Genomic DNA, 24,919 nt, shown 5'->3' with positions numbered 1-24,919 from the left:
CAGTATGTTTTTTTATCTTTATTAACAAAAATTGGATAAAATTTTATTTATTTATTTATTTATTTATTTATTTATTTATTTATTTATTTATTTATTTATTTATTTGTTTATTTATTTATTTATTATTTATTTATTTATTTATTTATTTATTTATTTATTTATTTATTTATTTCAGATTTCAGAAACCTGTATCATTTTCCTGCAAGAATAACTAAGTAATATATAAAATATTCTAAGATGTTTTTCCACTTGGTGGTATACTGTGCAGATTGAAATACTACATTATTTTTTTAAATATCTATTATTTTTATTGGCCTTCAGTTATTTTAATAGATGTAAATTTCTAGTTATAAATGACAATAATAAATATATAGTAAATTATGTTTGTTTGTTCTGCTTATGTCTGACATTGACGTTTTTTACTCTCGTTGCATAATGCTTTCAGCAAGATCAAGACTACAGGTTAATTTTCGCTATTTAAGTTCGTTTCGCATAAATAAGATTAGTGATCTCATATCTGCCGTTGATACGCGAGATCTCGCCACGTCCCTGACAGATATATTTCAGAAATTTAGCGTGAAAGGCTTAACTTTACTTGTCATTTGATACTGGTAATTATATTTTAATCTTAAGTCTTGAAGATGTAAGACAGATATTTTTTAGTTAAAGCATAATTTTGATTCAATTTGGTGTTCCTATGTTTCCAAAAACTGTAAACCGGTGACTTGTCAAAGGATTCGTTCCAGAATTATTCGTACCAATAATTTTATAGAGACACAATTGTGGAACCGCCTTTACCGCACCTGAATATTGAAAATTAAATTCATTATTTTTTGCAAATAATCAATTGTTAATAATAAAATCTTGACAAGACAAATTATTTTACCACAAACTGTCTATAGATCGAATGTCTAGCTTAATGTCTTCAGCGTACCCAATTATATACTATCACAGTGACATGACGTGAACGCTGAAGATAATCCCGGAGGGAAAGTCCACCAATAATTGTGCCAGGAATCTGACACGCTTGTATTCATTCATCGAACATGCCATGAAGTAAAGTGAAGCAATCTGTTGATAAGCCAATGATGGACAAATAAAAATCTTATTACGAACATAAACTACCTAATAGTTCCGACAGATAAAAATTTCGGCAATTGGCTGCCGTATTGCCAAAATGTTTGACCACGTGATTACGAGATTGACCTTTACAAACCCATGTGCTTCCAATATTTTTATAAATTACTTTTTTAAAGATATTGAAAAAGGTGATTTACTGACTTTTGCATTCAATAAAATCATATTTAAAGTACTAAAAAATTAATGAAGATAAATAAAAACATTATCTTGAATAAAAATATCGAAATCATGTCAACAAAGATGTTACAACTCTATTCTAATCGGTGCCTGCGAATGACGTCATACGAGGTCTCGCATGACACCTAAATGTCATGGCCGACTGTAGCCGGCGTAATTGATGTTTTACAGTTAAATATTCAATTTTAATGACGGTATTAATATTTTGATACTTTTATTGGTATAGAACGACATTAAAATAATTTTTTTATCGTAAAATGCACAAAAATTGATTGGGTCAAGTGTATTTGCAAGTGAAAAATAAGGATAAATCAACTTCTGTTATTCTGGTAAGGTTTCATAACGGGTCTAATCCAAAACTTTAATGCCACATCAGATGAAAAACAAAAATGTTAAATAGCGGCTTATAAAGTTTTGGAAGCCCGAACTATCGTAAGTCATGTCCAGCTGGCAATAAAATTTACACAAGGACTGACGTCAATTATCAAACAAACAAAAAAGCATCACATAATGAGAGATAAAATGTCAGATTTAAACATTTGTTGAATTAAACAGTTTTGTTAAGACCAGAATTATTAAACATTTATTAGTCCCCTACTGGTTTACCGGAGGGGACTTTAGGTTTACCCTCTGTCTGTCTGTCCATCCGTCAGTCCACAACACTGGATCCCGCGATAACGCCAAAAGTACTGAAAATATTTTTATGAAACTTGATGTATGGATAGTTGGCAGTATGGAGATTTTGCATGTCTTTTTCTTTTTTTCCTATGTTGAAAATTCTGGTTGCTATGGCAAGAAATAGACTTAAAATATGGCAAATTTTACACAAATACTGGATCCAGTGATAACGCCAAAAGTACTGAAAATATTTTTATGAAACTTGATATAATATATGGATAGATGGCAGTATGGAGATTATGCATGTCTTTTTCTTTTTTTCCTATGTTGAAAATTCTGGTTGCTATGGCAACAAATAGACTGAAAATATGGCAAATTTAACACATAAACTGGATCTAGTGATAATGCAAAAAGTACTGAAAATATTTTTATGAAATTTGAAATATGGGTAGATGGCAGTATGGAGATTATGCATGTCTTTTTCTTTTCACCTATTTTGAAAAAAAAAATGGTTGCCATGGCAACAAATAGGCTTTAAACATGGCAAATATAACAATATTTGTGTTTAGTCAAAAAAAGCTGAAAATTTTTATGAAACTTAAAATATGGATAGATGGTAGAATGGAAATTATACACATCATTTTAATCTTGAATATAGGGATTATATATTGAGAGCTGTCATACTTAACAAACGTTGGCAATCTAGTCAAGATTTCTGATTCTAGTTTTTAGGCCTTTTCACTAAAAGTTCTTTATTTCTTAAGGTATTTATTTTCAAACTTCAAACTTAAGTGAATGGCCAATGGCCCTTCAGAATGTTGATGGGGTTCTAACTGGAAGGGGACTTATGGATTTCTTGCAATACTCCTAGGAACTCGAGAACGGGACCGCAGATTGCGGCGCATATTTTTGATCGTGTAACGGTTTTTAAAAAACGTTTCTGCAACATCTAAATATCTTTAAGTATTATCCGAGCATATGGCCTCAAACAATATATTATCACTTGAACCCAATCTGTTACTTTTAAAACTGGTCAAATTTTACGGTATTATAAAAAAAGACAAGGAGTGACATCGGCCATTTGCCGCAACGTTCGGCATGAGTTTTCCCCCTTTGGCTACACTTGATAACTATTTTTTCAGAATTTTGTTCCTGTTATCGTTGTCAACTATCAGGTATCGTAACGGTTTATTGTTTACACGTGTTGACATGCACTAGTGTTTGACATGTATAGTCGGCATTATAACGGGCGTATTCGTGTTATGATTTGTTTACATGGAGAAAACAGACACTTTACTAATATGGTCTAATAGATTTTGCCTAAATGAAAAAAGGAATATTAAAACATGATCCATAGATAAATATTCAAGAGAGTACTAGAAAAATTAAAACAAAAATCAAGCATATCAAGGGGGATAACTTACGCCGAACGTTGCGGCAAATGGCGGATGTCACTCCTTTTCTTTTTTCAATATACCGTAAATTTGACTGATTTTTAAATTAGCAGATTATATTAAATTGAGATAAGATAATTAAAGACCATCCGCTCGTATAATATAAAAAGATATTCAAAGGTCGGACAAACAATATGTAAAGCTGGTACGGATTCGGATTTATGCGCCGCAATATGCGGTCCTGTTCCAGAGTTCCTATGGCAATACTATGATAATTGCTTGTTTAATAATTTTAGTTTTTAGAAGTATAGAAATGGTAAGTATGTTAAATTAACTCTTGCCCTGCTGGAATTGAAAGTTGTTATTATTTTACTTTTTACTATCAATTGAAGCCAGGCCAGCCTGAACTTCCATGCAATCTGACCCTATAATTATTGTTGGCTGACTCACTTAAAATTTCCATCTTCATATCCCCAAATTGATAATGGCAGGGATTTTTTTTGGGCTTATTTTATAGCCGTTATTGGGTCATATTCCCAATTGAAAACCCAGTCCACAGGAAACAAGTACCAATTGAAAGTTACAAAGTAAAAATATTTAATAAAATTTCTAAAATCTTTGAAAATAAGGGCTCCTTCACTGTAATAGTGCTTAAATGTTTGAAGATGCCATCCTTGACAGTAATTGTTTGTATCCATAAATAATCACTGTAAAATTTCAGTCATGCATTTTTTCCCAATTTTTAACAAAATACCACTGAAATTCCCAATTCCATGGGTATGGGTCATGCTCCCAAAATCCTTAAAAAATCCCTGAATGGACAGTTCCATAAATGAAGGCTGGACTAAGAAATTCAGCAGGTTTAGAGTTTAACAGCTTCACTCCCCAGTATTAGGATCATGGATGATTACCAGCTTTATTTGTGGTGGACAAATAAAGTGATCATACTACAAATCATTATAATATATTTCATAATACCAATATAATGTTGTACGAGGGTTGTTCAAAAAGTAATAGGACTGGGAGTCTTACGTATTCAAATTTCATTCAATTTAGAATATGTTCATATTTTCAGCAATCGTAAAATGTTTTCTACAAATTAAACATAAGTTTTTTAATCTATTGTGCTAAACGCGCTTTTCCTTTGCTATTGAATAACCATGGTAACACGCACCCGGCGCAGCACATAAATATAGTTATTAGAGCTAAGATCTACTTCTAATTTATTCATAAATAACAATTTCTTTTCCCTTGTATTCCAACAATACGTTGAAATATATTAATGTGACATTATGTCCAAATTTGACGTCATTCGGACATGAAATGGCCTATTTATAAAGTTTTGAACAGCAGCGGTCATAGCGTTAGATGTAGAAATATGACATTTGTTAACAAACAGAAAATGTGTGCCATCGTTAAATTTTGCCAACAGATTGACTATTATCATTCAGATACATACAAAATGATTAAATAAACAAAGGACAATTATCCTGCCATCAGGACACTTGTTTTCAGCTGGCACAAGCAATTAAAAAACTGCAAATACAAGATCACTAACGAGAAAGGGCGAGGATGAAAGTTGAAAATTGACGGGACGTTAGTGACGTCAATTGCAAAAGCGCTACAAAAGAATCCACGGTAAACGGTTCGCGAACTGTTTATCGTTGTTTGTATCTGCTACGGGTCTACTTATTCAGTTTTAACCAAAGGATTGTTAATAAGACATTTGTTATAAACACTATTTTATTGTATTTAACTAGATATACGCGTAATCAATGAATTAATGTAATAGTTAACGGTAATAATTAGTAGTGTTTCCGAAAACTTGTTTTAATAAACGATAGACTGTGCTAAGTAGAAAAGGATACTTTTCAATTGAGAAATATCTTTATTGTTCTGTATATAATCATATTGTTTTAAAAACATACGATGACATGAGTAAATTAATAAAATAAATTGCTTTTGCTTTAACATTTTCAGTCCTATTGAGTTCCAAGGTTACTCAAAAAACACGAGAAAACCCGGAGAATGGCCGGCTATCGGGCATTTATTTATTTTTTTTTTTTTTGAAACAGTGGAACGAGAATGTGATCGCTTTTTTTCTTGTTTCATCTCCACATATGAGGCAAAGTAAAAGTTACATGACTCATACACCTAGAGACTAGGGAGACTACTTTCAGAAAGATTGACGCTTATTACAATTTCGATTTATTTTACGACGTCATGAACGTCAATTATTGTATTGTTAGCGTGCGCCGCGTTTCGAACCCCTTGTCATTTGAAAATTTCACAGAAATTTCATTTGTTTACATTTAGTTTTGATTTTTTCACTGTATATAGAGAACATGTTCCGATATTTGTCTCATGTAAAATTTTGTACGTAAATTTAAAAGTGTGAACAGAAGAGCTGCAGTCCTATTACTTTTTGAACAACCCTCGTACCAACCAATTGGCCATACATTTTTGTTCAAATATTAATTTGTTGTTTTTTCTGGTAAGGAACTCTTATATATCTATTGTACACTATCTATTTTGTTACATTTCTTGAAGTTTTATTGTTTTTGTTCTGTTCAGTTTGACATTAATATATATTTAATGGTCTTGGTCAGAATATTACATCTATTCTAATGTTTCATATATAAAATCAATTATTTTTCTTACAAAAAAGTAAGCATTCACTTTGAAAAGGATCTAGTGAATTCAATCCCCGGGAGATGCTTTGGTACTGTTTAGTGCTGAGGAAGGTAGTCTAGTACTGGTGTAACTCTCCAGGAACGATGGTTAGGAAACTACCCGCCTATATGACTGAAATACTGTTGGAAAAAGGCGTAAAATGAAACAAACAAACAAACAAAATCTAGCAGTAAAATTGATAAAATGACATATTATTATACACATATTAAACACATGTTACATAAAAAAACTCACCATCCAAAATATGCTGTGTCTGTTTGTTGAAAAGTATAACTAAATGTATTGTTTTAAGGTCCATATTTTTACATTACACTTAATAAGGTTTATGTATTTGTAATGTTTTAATTGTTATTAGAATGAACACCAATTTCGTGTGCTTCTTGTTAAGTTATTCATTTTAACCTGAGATCATTAAAAAGTCCCTGTATAATTATGTTGCATTAAGTTTTTTATTAAAACTTGATATTACTTTATTATAGCAAAGAAAAGAAGACAAGATGGCGACATTGGCAGAACAGCCATGTTATACACTGATCAATATACCCACTGATGCGGAGCCACCAACTGAGATGCAACTTCGTACAGACCTTGGTAAAAGCCTATATTTATATGATAATCAGATTGGTTGTTGAAAAATGATGAAAGTCTGGTTTTTGTCAGCATCTAATCTAGCTATATTTTATAGAAATACTAGTACTGCACTGCCTGGAATGGAAGACACATTTATTTTATAGTTCACATTTATACATCTTTAAGGACTATTATACAGGTATTTCTATAACAAACTTAAATATCTCAACAATTTTGACATTGTTAATTATAGGATTTATTATTTAAGATGGGGAAATCTTTCTTACTTAACGGGTCTGCTTTAGATAAGGTTACATGTATTTACAACATAGACTTTCAGTCACTGAAGCAAGGAAGTAACATTATAACAATTTGACATTTTTCAGACTTGTGTATATTTATATTTATTATGTTACTGAATTACAAATAGTTTTAAGAAAAGCTTAATTTTACACTATACAGAGAAGGGTGATGTGAAGACTAAAACAGAAGCTTTAAAGAAGACGATACAGATGATTCTAAATGGAGAGAAGATGCCATCATTACTTATGACAATTATCCGCTTTGTGATGCCGATGCAGGATCACATGATTAAGAAGTTGCTGCTGATATTCTGGGAGGTGGTACCAAAGTACACACCTGACGGGAAAATGTTACACGAGTTCATCCTTGTCTGTGATGCATACAGAAAGGTAAGTTTGTGTAAAATGTATGATCAATGAATTAGAACTTGTAATTATATAAAGCTTAAAGTAAATAGAAAAAGTTTTAGTTTATGAACTTAATATGTTCATATGTTGCTCTTTATTTAGAAGATTGATAGGTCTGCTTGAAGGCCATAACTGAAATAATGCAAGAAGAAATGTCTGGGTATTCTTCCTCCATAAATATGATCTGGAAAGAGGCAAAATATTTGACTTTACTGTGCACTTTTATGTTAAACAATATGAGTAATGATAAAATTTTACTACATTATGTATATGTATGATATTTTAGGACTTGCAACATCCAAATGAGTTTATCCAAGGGTCCACTCTGAGATTTCTGTGTAAACTGAAAGAACCAGAACTTCTAGAGCCCCTCATGCCAGCTATTAGACAATGTTTGAAACACAGACATTCTTATGTGCGAAGGAATTCAGTATTAGCCATATATACCATTTACAGGTATGTACATATATAAATGCCATTGACATCTTGCTAATTTGTCTAATTATTAGGATAGAGGCATAGCCTAAAATAAATTCAAAATTATATTGTTTTCTTATACTAGTAAGTGTCATGAAATAACTTTAAGCTAGTCTAGCAGCTACAAATAGAATAACGGTACAATTTTTTTATGCCTAGACACATTTGTCATAAACTTTGTTATGTAGATTGAGGCAGAACTGTATCTGGATAAGGAGTGACTGGATTAAGTGTCAAAATTTCACAGAGTAATGATAATTTCAATTTTAAAATGTCAATTGTAGAAGTAAAAATAAGTTTTGACTTATGAATGTGATGAAATTTCTTTTAAACATTCCGTATAATGTCTATACAAGTTATTGATTTTGCAAGTTTTTTTTCAATCCATTAAAAATATGAAAGCATTCAGGCATTGAAAAATATTTTCAGAGTCACTCGTTGTGCAGGACCAGTAGTTTCTAAATCCAATGTGCTAGCAACATTTTTATACTCGTCCTGCATCAAGTTCTCTTAAATTCTACTCGTAATTACGAGTGAACGAGTGAAATTTTCGATCTCTGGCATTGTTTATGTCTATAGGTGACATCTTAATGTCATTGATGAATCTATACAAATGTAGGCATCTGATTTTACAAGGGCATGCTTATGATTTTGTTAAGTGAAATTTTGAGAAGAACTAGCTGTATGTGTTAAATATTTCAGGAACTTTGACTTCCTCATCCCTGATGCACCAGAATTGATAGCTGAATATTTGGAGGGAGAGCAAGATATGTCTTGTAAAAGAAATGCTTTTATGATGCTGATACATGCAGACCAGGTATATTCATGATTGTATATATATATCAATGGTCAATTTTGTCCATTTTACATTCTCTAGAAGAAGTCAAAAGGGCCAGTGTAACCAAATGTGTAAGTCACTGATAAAGAATCACATGGCCCTTACCTTCAAATCCTGATGGGGACTTTTGACTCTTTCATGTAAGAAACTATCCAGGTAGATTTCAGAAAGTTGGTGGCTCTACACAGGTGTCCAATCTTGCTTTAAAAGTGAATGAAGGGGCACTTAAGGAGTTTCTTTTATCAGTAAAGCAGGAATAAACCATATAACATCCAGTTTGGTGTGACTTAAAACATGCAGACCAAGTATATACATAATTATACATATCAATGGTCCTTGGCAAGTTTGTCCTAGCATTTTCATAAACAAGATTATTGTACAAGTTTTGTGTTGAATGATTTAAGTCTACCGAAACTTTAATATAATTCAATCAACCAACACCACTTCTATTTTATAGTCTAGAAATATGTTAAGTCTTAAGATATTACAGTATAAGTTACATATAATATGATTGGTTAAACTTGAAAGGTTCTGCTAATTTACTTTCAGGAAAGAGCTTTGAATTACCTAAGTAGCTGTATAGATCAAGTGACATCATTTGGAGACATTCTACAACTTGTAATTGTAGAACTTATTTACAAGGTATGTAGCTGTAACATTTGTAAATCATAACCTTATCTGAGCCTGTAAGCATCAATATCATAAGCTTAGAAATTTAGATATTGTCTTAAGATGCCAAGATTTCATTTTTCCAGCCATTTTAGCAAAATTATAGTTATTAATCTGGCTGATGTTTCTGTTAAAACTCCAGTCATCTGTAGGTGGTGATGTTCATTTATATGAAGAAAAAAAACAACCTTTACAATAGGTACATATTTAACAGAGAGGAAAGAAATCAAATATGTAGCATTTTTATATTGAAAGTCTTAACATTTTAGACCTTTTAAAATGCTGATGAAAGAACCCTCTGCCTTGTTGGTTTAAATTGGCAATTTTCAAACTTTTTAGGTAGTTTAAAAAGGTTTGATTGTCAACATTTTTTATAATTATAAAAAATTTCTATACAGAGAAAAAATGATATGTTCACAAGTATTTTGAATCAATTCCAAAATAATATCTTCCAAAATTATGTAAATTTTCATAAGGTTAGGATTCTTTTCAAAATATCTTAGGATTGTTATAAATATAGACCTTACAGGTTGTTGATAACATGATATACAGGTGTATCATGATGCTGATTTGATTGTTTTGTACATGTAGGTTTGTCATGCCAATCCATCAGAGCGTGCACGTTTCATTAGATGTATTTATAATCTGTTAAACTCATCAAGTCCTGCTGTAAGGTATGAGGCTGCTGGAACCCTTGTGACACTGTCTAGTGCACCCACTGCCATCAAGGTAACTGCTTATACTTTTGATAACTTTTTTGTACAAAGTTATTTACCTTTAGAATGTATTATGTAAGCATTGATAATTAAATCCAGTTCTTAACGTGCAATGAAAAGTAAATAATTATTTTAACAGACTTGTCAGTGTTTTACAACAACATCAATATCTAGCCTATATATTAATTTGTAGAAAATGGTGAAAATTTCTGTAAAATTATTTTGAAACTGTTTAATTAGGTAAATGTATGAGAGTTTATATGAAACTGTTTGTAGATTGTATTGGAATATGTACATAACTGTTGAATGTATTTGGTATATGGTTGAAACTGTGTGTTTATTACAGGCTGCTGCAAGTTGTTACATTGAGCTAGTTGTGAAAGAGAGTGATAACAATGTTAAACTGATTGTCTTAGACAGACTTGTGGCCTTGAAAGAGGTTCCTGCCCATGAGAAAGTCTTACAGGTATAGTGTCACTTTGTTTTCACCAGTAAATTACAAATCATTGCAAAATTCTTGTTTAAAATTAAGTTCAATACTTCTTTCATAATTATAACTGTCAGACAATGTAAAATTCAAGGTATTGTCTATTTACCTTGTTAGAACTAAAATGTTTATTAGGAAACAAGATTTGAGATCACTTTCAGATTGATGCAATATGTTGTTTACATATTACAGGAACTTGTTATGGACATATTGAGAGTTTTGAACTCTCCAGATCAAGAGGTGAGAAAGAAGACATTGAATCTAGCTCTAGATCTTGTGACATCAAGGAGTGTGGAAGAGGTAAACTATAATTTTTCATCTTTTTTAATACTTTGAATTTTTAGCTCACCTGTTACAAAGTGACAGGGTGAGCTTTTGTGATCGCTTTTTCGTCCGGCGTCCGTCCGGCCGGCCGGCGTCCGTAAACTTTTTCTTTAAATGACATCTCCTCATAAACCACTAAGCCAATTTCATCCAAACTTCACAGGAATGTTCCTTTGGTGGTCACCTTTAAAAATTGTTCAAAGAATTTAATTCCATGCAGAACTCTGGTTGCCATGGCAACCGATAGAAAAAACTTTAAATATCTTCTTTTAAAAAACCATAAGAGCTAGAGCTTAGATATTTGGCATGAAACATCATCTAGTGAGTGTCTACCAAGTTTGTTCAAATAAGAGCCCTGGGGTCAAAATTGGCCCCGCCCTGGGGGGTCATTGATTTTCCCTATATGCATATAGTAAAAACTTAAAAAATCTTCTTTTAAAGAACCCAAAGAGCTAGAGCTAAGATATTTAACATGAAACATGTTCTAATGGGTGTCTACCAAGTTTGTTCAAATAAAAGCCCTGGGGTCAAAATTGGCCCCGCCCCGGGGGGGGTCATTGATTTTCCCTATATGCATATAGTAAAAACTTAAAAAATCTTCTTTTAAAGAACTCAAAGAGCTATGGCTAAGATATTGAGCATGAAACATGTTCTAATAAGTGTCTACCAAGTTTGTTCAAATAAAAGCCCTGGGGTCTAAATTGGCCCCGCCCCGGGGGGTCATTGATTTTCCCTATATGCATATAGTAAAAACTTAAAAAAATCTTCTTTTAAAGAACTCAAAGAGCTATGGCTAAGATATTTAGCGTCAAACATGTTCTAATAGGTGTCTACCAAGTTTGTTCAAATAAAAGCCCTGGGGTCAAATTTGGCACCGCCCCGGGGGTCATTGATTTTCCTTATATGTGTATAGCAAAAACTTAAAAAATCTTCTTTGAAAAAAACCCAAATAGCTAGAGTTAAGATATTAAGCATGAAACATCTTTTAGTGAGTGTCTACAAAGTTTGTTTAAATAAAAGACCTGGGGTCAAAATTGGCCCCGCCCCGGGGGTCATTGATTTTCTTTATATGTGTATAGCAAAAACTTAAAATCTTCTTTGAAAAAACTCAAATAGCTAGAGTTTAGATATTAAGCATGAAACATCTTCTAGTAAGTGTCTACAAAGTTTGTTCAAATAAAAGCCCTGGGGTCAAAACTGGCCCGGCCCCAGGGGTGTCATTGTTTTTAACTATATGTGTATAGTAAAAACTTTAAAAAAATCTTCTTTTAAAAAGCCCAATGAGCTAGAGCTTAGATGTTTAGCATGAAACATCTTCTTATGGGTGTCTACCAAGTTTGTGCAAATAAAAGCCCTTCGGTTAAATTGGCCCTGCAACATTGGGGGGGGGGGGGCCTATATACAGGTGAGCGACCTCAGGGCCATCATGGCCCTCTTGTTTCTGTTATTGAGCAAATACATGAGATCATTACTAGATCCACTTGGTTTATGAGAAAAATTTAGTTTCACCAAGTATCATAATAATTCATTACAACAGTTCAAGATCCACTCAAGTCTCTCAAGTCAAGGACTGATTAAAACATCTGTGTTACTATTTAGTCTTTGGCTGTTCGAACATCTTCAATATGAAATGCTTGCCATTGGTCGGACCAACAAAAGTGAGGACATTTAATTTGAAACAGATCTAAGAGAAGGCAGTCTATGTAATAGACTTATAGATTTTTGATTTTTCATGATAGTTTTGTTTAAAGAGATTCTCTTTGTTATTTTAAATGCAATCAGAAATTAATATAAAGTTCAATAAGCGGGTTGTGAATAATTTCAAATAATTACATGTTGAAAACTGATTACAGATGGTGCTAGTGTTGAAAAAAGAAGTGGTGAAAACAAACAATGTAGAGCACGAGGATACAGGGAAGTACAGGCAGTTACTGGTCAGAACTCTTCATCAACTCTCCATCAAGTTCCCAGACATTGCTACAACTATCATACCTGTGGTAAGAAATTTCAGTATTATTGTATGTTTATTTGAGAGACTTTGATGAATTCAAATCCATTGCCTTGTTAGAACTAAAATGTTTATTAGTCTGATGTATAAATGCTTGTAGACAGTCTAGTGTTTAATACTGGTGCCTTCACGTTCCTTTAAGTTATATGATGTTGGAATGTCCCCATTTTGCCTATTTGGCATCATTGTGATTTTACATTCAGCTCTTAAAGTATTTTGTAATGAACAGTTTAATTCAGATGTTAACTTCATAAATTTTGCTGTTGTTAAGAACAATAAAATCCATAAATACAACAAGAATAACTAGTATGTAAACCTTGTGTTATATAAATTGGAATTGTTACTGGAATATTTTCTTGTTAACTACTTCTTTGATGTTTATATCTGAATGAGTGTTGAGAAAAGAGTAATTTTGATATATATCCATTGTTTGAATTTTAAACTTCACGTAATAAAGATATTTGTTTATTTTTCAGTTGATAGAATTCCTTGGTGACAGTAATGAGGCAGCAGCCGCTGATGTGCTCGTGTTTATCCGTGAGGCGATACACAGGTTTGAGTCTCTCAGGAGCCTTATCATCAGCAAACTACTGGATGTGTTCTCTACTATAAAGGCTATGAAGTGAGTAGACATTCTGAAACTTGTTACTTTATGTTTGTGGTGTAGTACATATGTAATGTTTGGGAAAATTGATCATGTTAGCATCTTTGCTATTAAGATCAAATAGGAAGTAATGTAGTGACAGGGAATAATACTTTACCTCGACTTTACACTCTCTCATTTTAGGGAATGAATAGCCATCACCTGAACCATTTCATGATATTGTTGGTGATGTAATAAATTTTAAAAATGTGAAACCTATGTGTTGGAATTATGTAGATAATATGTAATACTGTATTCCTAGAAATGTTCGCGGATACAATATTTCGCGTTTTTCACAACGTCGGCATTTTCGCGGAGACAAACTTTCGCGGATATGTAGTAACCGCGAATTCCGCGAATGTTAAGTCGCTACGGTCTAAATTACAGCTTTTAGAGGCTACGTTTTTGATGCATGACCTTGCCTGTTGGGTGCTTTTAATTATTTTATTTTTTTGACAAGTCGCGCCTAAAGCGCAACGTTACTCGATTCATTTTCATCTATTGACTAGTTGAACAAGGACGGTTGTTCCGTGAACACTTTCATATTTCCTTACCTTTTTTTCATTATGTTATTAAGTAAGATTTAGTCAGACCCGTTAGCTTTTATTCTCATTTGTATCCTAACTGACTTTATCTTCAAAATGTCGATACATTTTTTTTGCACATTATCGGACTGTACATCGCTTTCATTATAACAACATAACAGCTGTTTATCAATGTAGCACTTTATCGCTTTTGTACTTTTAACAAAGGATAACACCTACTCCAAGCAAATAAAATCCAAGTCATTCAATGTTCGCAAACTGTAAATGCGTTTGTCAACGCTGTGACTAGCAAATAACGTCAATAAGCATGATAATTACTAATAATTGATATTTTGTTTTTCAGCGTGCAAACTAGTATCAATAACATACATAAATGATTCTTTACACATTTCTATAGCTTCTGTGTTTATATGTTGTTTTTTGTGTAAGTAGATTATAGTAAATATTCTGCACTTTTTATGTTATATTTGGCTGAAGCTAGAAATGTTCGCGGATTTGTTATAAGTGACATATTCGCGGCTATAAAGATTCGCGGAATCATGCCTATCGCGAAAACCGCTAACTTAAAATGCGCGAAATCTTTTCTAGGAATACAGTAATAAGATTGATAATTATCAATTGTTAAATTTTGTATTAAAGGATACAAAGAGCTGCCTTGTGGATTCTAGGAGAATATTGTACAACATCAGAGGATATCCAGGGTGTAATGACTCTAGTTAGACAATCTCTAGGAGAGGTAAACTTGTTTTATATTTCACCAAATTATCATTATCTTGCTTATCACAGAAAATGTGTCTCATTATATGTTTGAATCACTTAACTGGAAGTATTTTAGAAGCTTGTGTCTAGCTCCTATGTCGGTTTGAAACATTTTCAGGTAGGTACTTGGTGCAGTCACTAGCATTATTCTAGGATTCATTTAGAGCACTTTCCAGTTATTTTCCACAAGGGCTTGTCAAATTGTTCACATAAATATCACTTGATGCAGAAAGGGCTAACAAATAGCTTTAAACTGACCTTGTCTCAGATTAAAACCTAACAACTTAAGATGTATTGTGAAATGTTTTTCCTGTGTTTAACTTGTTTGAAAAGGACTTTTAACTTGATTGAAGGTTTTTGGTGAAGGCTACAAGCTCGCAATAGTTGTGTATAACTACTTTGAAAATTAGCATTTCTTTATGTTTGCTTATCTTATTGTTATACTATGGATGTATCAAGTGTAAACCTAAACTGGTGTATTTTATTTGATGTTTGTTGTTTACAGATTCCTATTGTTGATGATGAACTGAAGAAAGCTGCTGGAGAAGTATCAGAAGATGGTAAGTCTGGTGGTAGAACAAGTTTATTTTCCTATATGAAAATAATAAATGTATGGGTTAACAAACATGAATTTATGTGAGTGTATATATTCTTCCATTTTGATAGTACATGTATGGTTGTGATTTATGCTTACTGGCAAATTTTGAATGTGTCATGTTAAAGATTAATAACTAAATAATTTAAAAAATAATATTTAGATTTTAATGGAAGTATCTGTTGGTAAAGCTTAATATACATTATAAACAGTAAAAACTTTTTATTTAGTCCGCCAACAGGTCTTAAACAAAATGGCCTTAATTATTAACTACTTCAAGTCAAAAATGTGTAAGGTGTTATAAAACAGATAGTACAGTGTTGTTTGTTTTATAGATACAATGTCTGGAGGAAATATACAAAGATTAGTTACAGCAGACGGCACATATGCTACACAAAGTGCATTTAGTACAGTCTCTACAAGGAAAAAGGAAGAGAAGTATGTGGAAAACTTAAGTTTTTACTTTAGCTTGTGTTTATAATTCCATGAAATATTTTACTCTCTTTTACATTACTAATTTTATGGTAGGTTGCTTCATTATTAAGGAGACACTTTTGTAAAACTGCAACAAAATTGAATGTATTTTTTATTTAATCAAATAAGCTAGTTTGATATATAGGTAGGTTCCTTTTAACTGTATTTTTGTTCTGAATTTTTCTTTTAAAAAAAATGAGAAAATGACAATCTTATTTAAGTATAGAAATAATATTTTATTTTTCACACATTGATTCTGTTACAGTCCTCCACTGCGTCAGTTTTTGCTGGATGGAGATTTTTTTGTGGGTGCTGCCCTGGCAACATCACTTACAAAACTTGCCCTTAGATACATGACAATTCATACAGACCCTAAAAGGCAAAATGTAAGTATTTTATACTTTCTATGCCACAAATAGCAGCACATTCCTGAAAAACTTTGCTTTGATACTTAAAAACAAACTTATTTTCAAAAAGTGAACAAATGCTTTGTTTCTAAATTTTTACCATACAGAGATTTGAAAATAAAAAAGACTTATGTTGATAAAGGAAAGAGGTAAATTAATTACTTTGATGTGAGTGATGATCTTAAATTCATTATTCACAAGAGTTAAAGGTACAGTCGAGTATTTTCACAACGTAAACTGTTTTTTTCTGCATCCATTATCTGACATTGTAAGAGCAATATATTCCCACCTATATATGATTCAGCATACTATTACTTTTATTTCAGGCTTTTCTGGCTGAATCTATGTTCATCATGGCCACTGTTCTACATCTTGGCAAGTCTGGTATACCCACAAAGGTATATATGTTATTTACTATTAATACATTACAAACATAACAAACATTTATGTTGAGCATGTTTTAAAAACAATCAGTGTAAGAATTTTACAGAGAAAAATTAAGATTAAAGAAAAACTAATATTTTCAGTAACAAAGCAACAGTTAATCAAGTTCTTTCCAAAATTGCTATAAAACATAAGCTTACCTTAAAATTGGTAATAATGGAATTAATTGAATCCAGCCTTTAGTGACAAATTTTCTTTTGCATTAATTTGGCACAATAGTGCCTATTTATGTAATGCAAATTTTTAGGTTATATATAAGGAATTTATTGAGCTAGCATATGGAAGGTTGGTGGTTTTACTTGGGTACCAATACTGCAAATTCACTTATATTCGTGGGCATGGAATTTCGTGGTTTTATCAAAACGGGCCTTTTCGTGGGTTCTTAAATTCGTGGATTTTCATTTTATTGTAAAAAAATAAATAACCTAATGAAAAGTAATCTTATAAATTAATCGCCGCACATTTTTACTTACCGCATGAACATATCTTTACGTATCACACAGTGCTTGTCAATAATCTAATCCTTGCCTCTAGGCATAACATAAAGATAGCAGTTACTGCCGATAATTGACTGCAATTTACACATTTAGATGACATGATATGCAGCTCCATTGTACACACTGCCCCATGTGATACGCCGATGTAAACATTGCATAATTTATACGACCTCTGACACGTCTTAACAAGCGAGTTTAAAAAGTTTACACCCTGAATCGGTCTTACTATATTTGACAGTAACTACACGCAACATCACATCAACAATGCATATAAATTAATATGAGTAAATAATACAAGATTGTGCGGAAATAATTAAGAAGTCGGCAGCATCTTTGATATATATATATACAGTAGAATTTCTATGAGTCGAACTTCGATTAGTCGATTTTCTCGATGTGTCGAAGAAAAATTAAAGTCCCGACTTTTCCCCCTATATATTCCTTATAAAAACCTATTTATGAGTCGAGATTTTATGTGTCGAATTTTTCGATGTGTCGAAGTTTTTTCGTGGTCCGTGTTAAGTAAATCTAGTGCAATTTACCACAAATAAGTCGAAGTTGTTCGATTTTTTTGACACCGTCGATCTCGAGACATTTTTCACACCTTATCTGGCTGCGAAGACGATTTCCAATCAACTTGTGTGTCGGGTGTTAATTACACAGCCGTGTGTTCAAACAGCCTTTGTTTGCGATAAAATGTGTGATAAAATGCTTTAATCGTTACTATTTTAATTGCCGTAGTGGTATTTGAAAGTAAACAGTAAGAACTACTTTCATCCTTGACCCGGTGTCGCGTGAGAATAACACGCGAAATATATACTATAAGTTGGTTAAGTTATCGCCCTTTCGTATTGTTACGCCTTTTGTAACTCTTTTGTATACGTCAACGGGTAGTCCAAATAATTAGCCGTGAAAAACGTTATTTAACATGCTATATTTATCATTGTAAAATGTGAATATCAGATCAATGATGGAAAAAACATGAAATAGGTTTCGTTATAGACTAGTCACGGGTCGAAATTTTGTCATGGAATTGAGTGCGATTCATGAGTCGAAGTCCCGATGTGTCTGAAGTTTTTACGCAAGTCCCTTCAACTTCGACTTACCAAAGTTCTACTGTATATATATTTATTTATATATTTCTTTATTGCCTCCAGTTTTGAAGAGTACATACATATACAATACAGTTCTTACAAAAAGTACATAAATCATTACATGTACATCAATGTATGACTGACAAACATATGAATACATATATAATTATATTAATGTAATAAATATTGAATAAACACAGAATTGATAAATAATATAAATAAGGTAAATAATCATTTTACATAGCAGTCGCACAAATACAGATTAAAATTCATTTAAACTGGATCATTTAAAGACGACAAAAGGATGTACAATTCATCTGTTTTAGTGATTGTTTATTATTTTTTGTGTTTAACTTACGACATTAATATCAAAGATTTCTTTAATTCTATTAACAATAAATAAGAGCAAACTGACAATTTATATTAGCGCTAATGATTGCACTGGTTACCCCATTTTTACTCGATTATGTCAAGTATTCTGGATAACACAATCAAGTAGCCTACAACAATTAAGCAGTCTCAGTGATGTGTATATACGACGGAAATTCAGGACATATAATCGACTTTGCTTTCAAGTTTCTTAAATATTGCAAACCTAAATTATTTATAGATTTAATCTGTCACTAACCTGATTATCTGTATACCATCATAACACAATAATCGACCGGAAAAGCTGCGACGCATGTATAGAATAGAGACATGGTTGGAAGTAAGTATTGTGATAAAATTTTGTCGGATCTTAAATTCCTGGATTGACCTACCAACGAAAACCACGAAAATTCGTGCCCCACGAATAATAATGATTTTACAGTAATATACATAGAGCACTTGACATCTTCCAGCAATAAAACTGTTAAAGGTGTTCCTTAAAACCAAACACTTTACTTAATGCTTCAAATTAAAATCAAGAAATGAGGAAAATATTGCAAGCTTACAAAAAGTTCATTATGCAACTATGTTGCGATGAGTTTGTGGGTTTGATAATAATATTTGTATAATTGTTTTAGCCAATCACTGATGATGATGTAGATCGTATAGCGACGTGTTTACGTGTACTCTCGGAGCAGAGTGCTCTGATGACCGATATATTTAACACAGCCTCACGTAACTCTCTCTCACTAATGCTGCAAGCCAAAATGGCCGAGGAGAAAGAGGCTCTGCAGGTTGGTGCATTATGTTGTTGTTTTCTAAACAAATTCTGTATTAGAAACTGTCATAACAGATTAAATGTAATTAGTACTATATAAATGAATTTAATGAGGAAAATCTATATAATTGTGTATATAGATTTTATAAATCTTGATGTTTAACTGCCTATGCCTGCAATAGAAACGTTGTTTTGTACCAAATTTCATTTCATTTATATGATATTTCGTTGTTTGTAGGCTGCTGAGAAGAAGGTGGTTAAAGTACAGGCAGATGATCCTATAGCATTTGCTCAGCTTATCAACAAGAATGAGCTAGGAGCTACTGAGGTAAGACAGTTTTTTTATCAAACAGATTTTACAGCCAAAGAAATACTGTTCTTGTCAGTATTAGCCAGTATAACTGGAGTAATTTCATATTCTGTCTTTTTTAATGTACAAAAAAATATTGTTGAAGTTTAGATTTTATTTGGACACCTCTTTTCCTGAATGTACATTCTACTTTTAAGAACTATTTTACATCATATTTGTGCTATTTTAAGTTTCTGATTATAGAATTGAAAAGCACATTTAGTATTGCCAAATTTCATGACTTAGTACATCAGAAGTTTTAAGTCAGAATTTCACAATGTACTGTTGAAATTAATCTATGGTGATTACAATTTTACAGAATATGTTTGAGCTGACACTGTCCCAAGCTTTAGGGATGACAAACAAAAAGGAGAAAGATCCAATTGGAGCTTCTAAACTTAATAAGGTATGTACTTATATCGCAGGAAGGTAGTCTAGTACTGGTGTAACTCTCCAGGAACGATGGTTAGGAAACTACCCGCCTATATGACTGAAATACTGTTGGGAAAAGGCGTAAAATGAAACAAACAAACAAATGTACTTATATTGATTTACAATGCTATACATCTTATTAGTTTAAATTATACTTAATAAATACCAAAATGAATTTATGACATTTTGCTAGATTGTTTTATAATTTCCAGATGTAAATTTCTGTTTACAAAAACTTTTGTTTTGACAATTTTCTTTGGTCTATAAATTTTTTAATGGGAATAGCTCTTTTTCATACAACAGTGTTTAATTTGTGTTTTCATTCAATGGCTAAAAATTTGGCATTCATTAAATATTATCCACTTTAGTGGGTAACTATGTCAATGCATTGTATTATAGAGGCATGTACTGTAGCACTTTCATCAGGCACTTAGTTACTATATTCTCATGTAATTGAAAAATTGTTTGATTCTTTTCACTTTTTGAACAATTGTTTTCAGGTGACACAGTTGACTGGTTTCTCAGATCCGGTGTATGCGGAGGCGTATGTAAATGTGAACCAGTTTGATATCGTACTTGATGTTCTTGTTGTTAACCAGACTGCAGATACCTTACAGAACCTAACTCTTGAACTGGCAACACTTGGTTAGTATTTTCATATTGCCTTTAACAAGAGACAATTCTTTACCTTATAAATGTTCAGTCATATGAACTGTATGTCTGTATCACAACACTTTTCTTGTAAAAAGCATGCCTGTTACCTTCATTGGGTGCTTTTAGGAGTTGTTAGGAATGTTGACTATGAACAACTTGCCTGTCACTGCTGTAAGTTTGAGATCCACACAGGACTTCGGGCTACTTCCTGTGAGGGAGCTATCCAGCTATCTACCAATACTTGAGGTGTCTGTTTGTGCCTAAAATCATGCATTAAGGGGCACTCAACCAGTGAAGCTGGAAAGTCACCATATGACCTTTAAAAATTGTCAGTGTGACTTAAAACCGAAAAACAACAAAACAAAATTATCTTTGTTTGATCATGAAAATGACAGGTCTGAAACTATTAAGATATTGACAATTCTCTTGTCCTTCGCTAGTCTGAAAGAATTATTTGGAGATATAACCAGCTTTCCTATTGAAAGACAGAAAAGAATTTGTCAAGTCTAGACATGACGTGAGTAGATAAAACACAATAGAGTAGATGTCATTGTTTTACTACTCAGTATTTTAATAAACATTTGTTTTATACATTACAGGAGATTTAAAACTAGTAGAGAAGCCCCAGCCACTGACCATGGCTCCACATGATTTCTGTAACATCAAGGCTAATGTCAAGGTGGCTTCTACAGAAAATGGAATAATCTTTGGAAATATTGGTATATCTTTGGTTAATTAAATATTTTATATATTACTTATATTCTTTAATGATGTGAAAAAGTAAATGGAAAGCCTGAAGCTAAAAGGTTGAAATCCGCTATTATACAGATAGTTTTATCAAATATTATTCATAGAATTTTAATTCAGTCTTGCTTTTTGTTTGCCCCTTATCTTCATCAAAACTAAATTTTTCAATGTGACCACATCTTGTTATGAAAATGCTAGTTAAATAAATCTTTAGACAAGTTATACATTTCATGCATATGTTAGAAAATAAGTATTACCTTTGAATGTATTGTTTATTTCAGTATATGATGTAACTGGGGCGGCCAGTGATAGAAATGTTGTTGTTCTAAATGATATTCACATTGACATAATGGACTACATTGTCCCAGCGTCCTGTAATGACTCCGAGTTCCGACAGATGTGGGCGGAGTTTGAGTGGGAGAACAAAGTGGCTGTGAATACCAATATTTCTGACCTGAGGAAATTCCTGGAACATGTCATAAAGTGTACAAATATGAAATGTTTAACACCAGAAAAGGTTAGTGTTGCATATGATACATTATTAAACTTGCATAAAGTAAACCTATTAAAGGGGCTTTTGTGACCAAGTGTTGAAGTTGCCAGTTTTAAATCAGCTGCTCACTGTTGTGTGAAATCCACCAATAGGTGGAATTTTGTGACAGTGAGGAAGCAATCTAACAAGCTTCTGCTTCTACTTTGACCTGAAATAATTATCAAAGAAGCACAGGAAGGAGGTTTTAATCAGAAAATCATCATGTGACAATTGGCAGGTATGTTACTTAAGGCTCCCAACAATATAAGAATGCAACAAAAATTTTTGAAGAAAAAGTTTTTAAAGTGTTATGATGGCAAACATTAAAAACTTATCAGTTGTCATTGGTTACCTGGATACTCACCCCCACTATGATGTTTATAATGGTCACTCATAAGAATTTATTCTGCCAAAATGTCAAGATTGAAAACAGTTTTACCAAGCTTTACTGAATCTTATCTTTGTTACAAAAAAAGGTAAACAAGCTTAGAAATTGATTAATAAGAACAACTGAGAAGATACCATGTTTATGTCATTGTTGCTGGGTAGATGTGACTTCTGTTATAAATATAACAAGTATGTCCTTGCAGGACATGAATGGTGAAATGTCTGGAGTTTGTTCTCTCAGTATCTGAAAGGGCGGATGGACCATCATTAAGCAAAGAATATACACACACGTGTGTCCTTATATTATGTTTTAACAATGAAGTGTTTATCTTACAGGCTTTACAAGGAGATTGTGGATTTATGGCAGCTAACCTGTATGCCAAGTCTATATTTGGAGAAGATGTGTTAGCTAATCTGAGCATAGAGAAGCCAGCACACCTATCACCTGATACACCTGTACAGGGGCATGTCAGAATTAGAGCTAAGAGTCAGGTATAACACTAGCACCGTCTTATAATTACATGATGCAGAAAATCCTATCTATTTTATTCTTTATAGGGTATAATAAAAAAAATCATTTAAATTAAAGCAAGAAAATATTTGTTTTACCTTGCTGCATTGAAGCATGACCATTAAGAAGCATTGGCTCAAAATTGACGATTTATAAGGGCAGTGGTGGCCTATTGGTTAAGTTGCCTGTCTCTAAACGAAGGGGTCATGGGTTTGAGCCCAGAACTGGTAGAAAGCCATGTTTCCACATATGACACAAGTATTGGTTAGTTCCAGGAAGCAGACTCGCAAGTGTTTGAAATATACTAAGTTTTCTCAACATAGATACCATTTAAACTAAATTATGATTTAAATTCAGACAATCAAGGTTATTAATGAATTCAATTTATTACTTCAAATTAATTAGGTCCAAAGGGAGCAGAAATTTATTTAGCAAGTATGTAAGGAAATTGTATTTGTGTTCATTGTTTAATCAAATGGTTTTGGCACATCACATTTATTTTTATCATTTTTTCTAGCATAAAATGTAGGTTGTTTCTAGCATAAAATGTAGGTTTTCCTTTGATAGTTAATGGAACAGATAAAGTGTAAATATTGAATACATATGAAATTGTGTAATTTGTAACATGTTTTTGGCGTAACTATATTACTATGATAACTGATAACATCACATTATGTTTTCAGGGTATGGCATTAAGTATGGGAGACAAAATCAACCTGTCACAGAAAGCCAATAAAGCTATCCAGCCGGAACAATAGATATATGTGTAGGATATTAATACGATATGTATAACTAAAATTGTGCACAGATCATAACGGAACCCAAATTAAATAAAAACAAAAACAAACTGATTAACATGTGTTAAATTGAATGGAGTAATTTTCTTGTTACTGTAAAAGCAATTAAAGAAGAGGCAATGGATGGGCAATCTTTGGAACACCATTGAATTTTTAAAATGTCTTGTTGAACTTTATAAGATAGCAGGATTTTTAACAAACATTGTTACTTATGAAAAAAAAATGTTTTCACTTATATGCAGAATTACATTCATTGCATGGCTTTGTTATTAAAGCAGTTTATTTGTCCAGGTGTATTATTCTATGGCTTATTTATTCATATAGTCGCTGTTTAAATTTATTTTTCTTTCATCTGTCATACTTTGGGAAAAAATAAACTACTATAAAAGGTATTTAGCTTTTGTTTTTGTAATGCGTCTAGATTGTAGAGATATTTTAGATATTACTTTTATCATTTTGGAAGTATTTGTAGTGAGGATTGAACACATTGAGGTAGTGTGTTAGCTACATTCTTTAGATTGTTGCACCCCTTGTCTAGGTGGGGTTGCCTTTAATGGTTGAGGCATAAGAATTGCAGCCAATGTTTATCTCTGTGTGATCGTCAGGAAGCAACTACATGGGTTCAAATAACTGGAGTAGAAGCATCTTTTACCTCCACAGCTGAGGGGGTTTTGACCCCTGGTGTTGCTTTGAAGTTTGTAATACCAAAGGTTAGACAAAATCATCTTTCCTGTTTAGGCACAATATGACATATACTGTGTCGGATTGACTTAAAACAAACAAGTTTAGATTGGTCTGAAAAGTCAAACTTTCATAGTTGATGTTAATGAAAGATTTCAAAACTACTTTAAATGTATTTAATATGAGACTAATTTTGTACATTTTAAGTTATCTAGAATGTATCAAAGTGATTGGGATTGAACACTTTAGAGGTTTCATTTGCTGTTCCCATACCATACAAGAGCGATCATTGATCATATGTGTCGCCTCATAATAGCCGTTTGCATGTTGCAGCTTCTGTGTAGACACAAAAATCATTAAATTGGCAAAACGCATTTTTTATTCAAGGTCTATAACTCTGCC

The 24,919-nt window shown here is 32.3% G+C and overlaps 1 protein-coding gene across 1 annotated transcript; it reads left to right on the top strand.

Annotated features, from left to right (window-relative positions):
- The first annotated feature begins 488 nt into the window (after positions 1-488).
- On the top strand, positions 489-24,228 carry LOC132749439 (coatomer subunit beta-like). Its single transcript, XM_060739167.1, has 24 exons — positions 489-611; positions 6,503-6,614; positions 7,056-7,285; positions 7,590-7,759; positions 8,483-8,597; positions 9,168-9,260; positions 9,879-10,016; positions 10,350-10,469; positions 10,683-10,790; positions 12,668-12,811; positions 13,299-13,444; positions 14,650-14,746; positions 15,275-15,329; positions 15,700-15,802; positions 16,104-16,224; positions 16,572-16,643; positions 19,288-19,443; positions 19,666-19,755; positions 20,096-20,182; positions 20,709-20,853; positions 21,462-21,581; positions 21,891-22,126; positions 22,865-23,020; positions 23,723-24,228. Exons 2-24 carry the CDS (start codon positions 6,521-6,523, stop codon positions 23,795-23,797), a joined length of 2,871 nt encoding a protein of 956 aa, XP_060595150.1. The 5' UTR covers positions 489-611; positions 6,503-6,520; the 3' UTR covers positions 23,798-24,228.
- Positions 24,229-24,919: the final 691 nt, after the last annotated feature.

The sequence above is a fragment of the Ruditapes philippinarum genome, unplaced genomic scaffold (assembly GCF_026571515.1).
Source record: "Ruditapes philippinarum isolate M1 unplaced genomic scaffold, ASM2657151v2 ctg2546_1_1_1_1, whole genome shotgun sequence".
In the NCBI taxonomy this organism is placed as follows: Eukaryota; Metazoa; Mollusca; class Bivalvia; order Venerida; family Veneridae; genus Ruditapes; species Ruditapes philippinarum.
The sequence above is the reverse complement of the archived record's forward strand: the minus strand, read 5'-3'. Positions and strand labels throughout refer to the sequence as shown.

What these genes read in the sequence shown, in the direction of transcription:
- LOC132749439 (XM_060739167.1), top strand. Translation starts at nt 6,521, where the DNA reads ATGGCGACATTGGCAGAACAGCCATGTTATACACTGATCAATATACCC. An exon ending in AATAATCTTTGGAAATATTG is followed by an intron (nt 21,582 to 21,890) that starts GTATATCTTTGG and finishes TGTTTATTTCAG; the next exon opens with TATATGATGTAACTGGGGCG. An exon ending in AATGTTTAACACCAGAAAAG is followed by an intron (nt 22,127 to 22,864) that starts GTTAGTGTTGCA and finishes TTTATCTTACAG; the next exon opens with GCTTTACAAGGAGATTGTGG.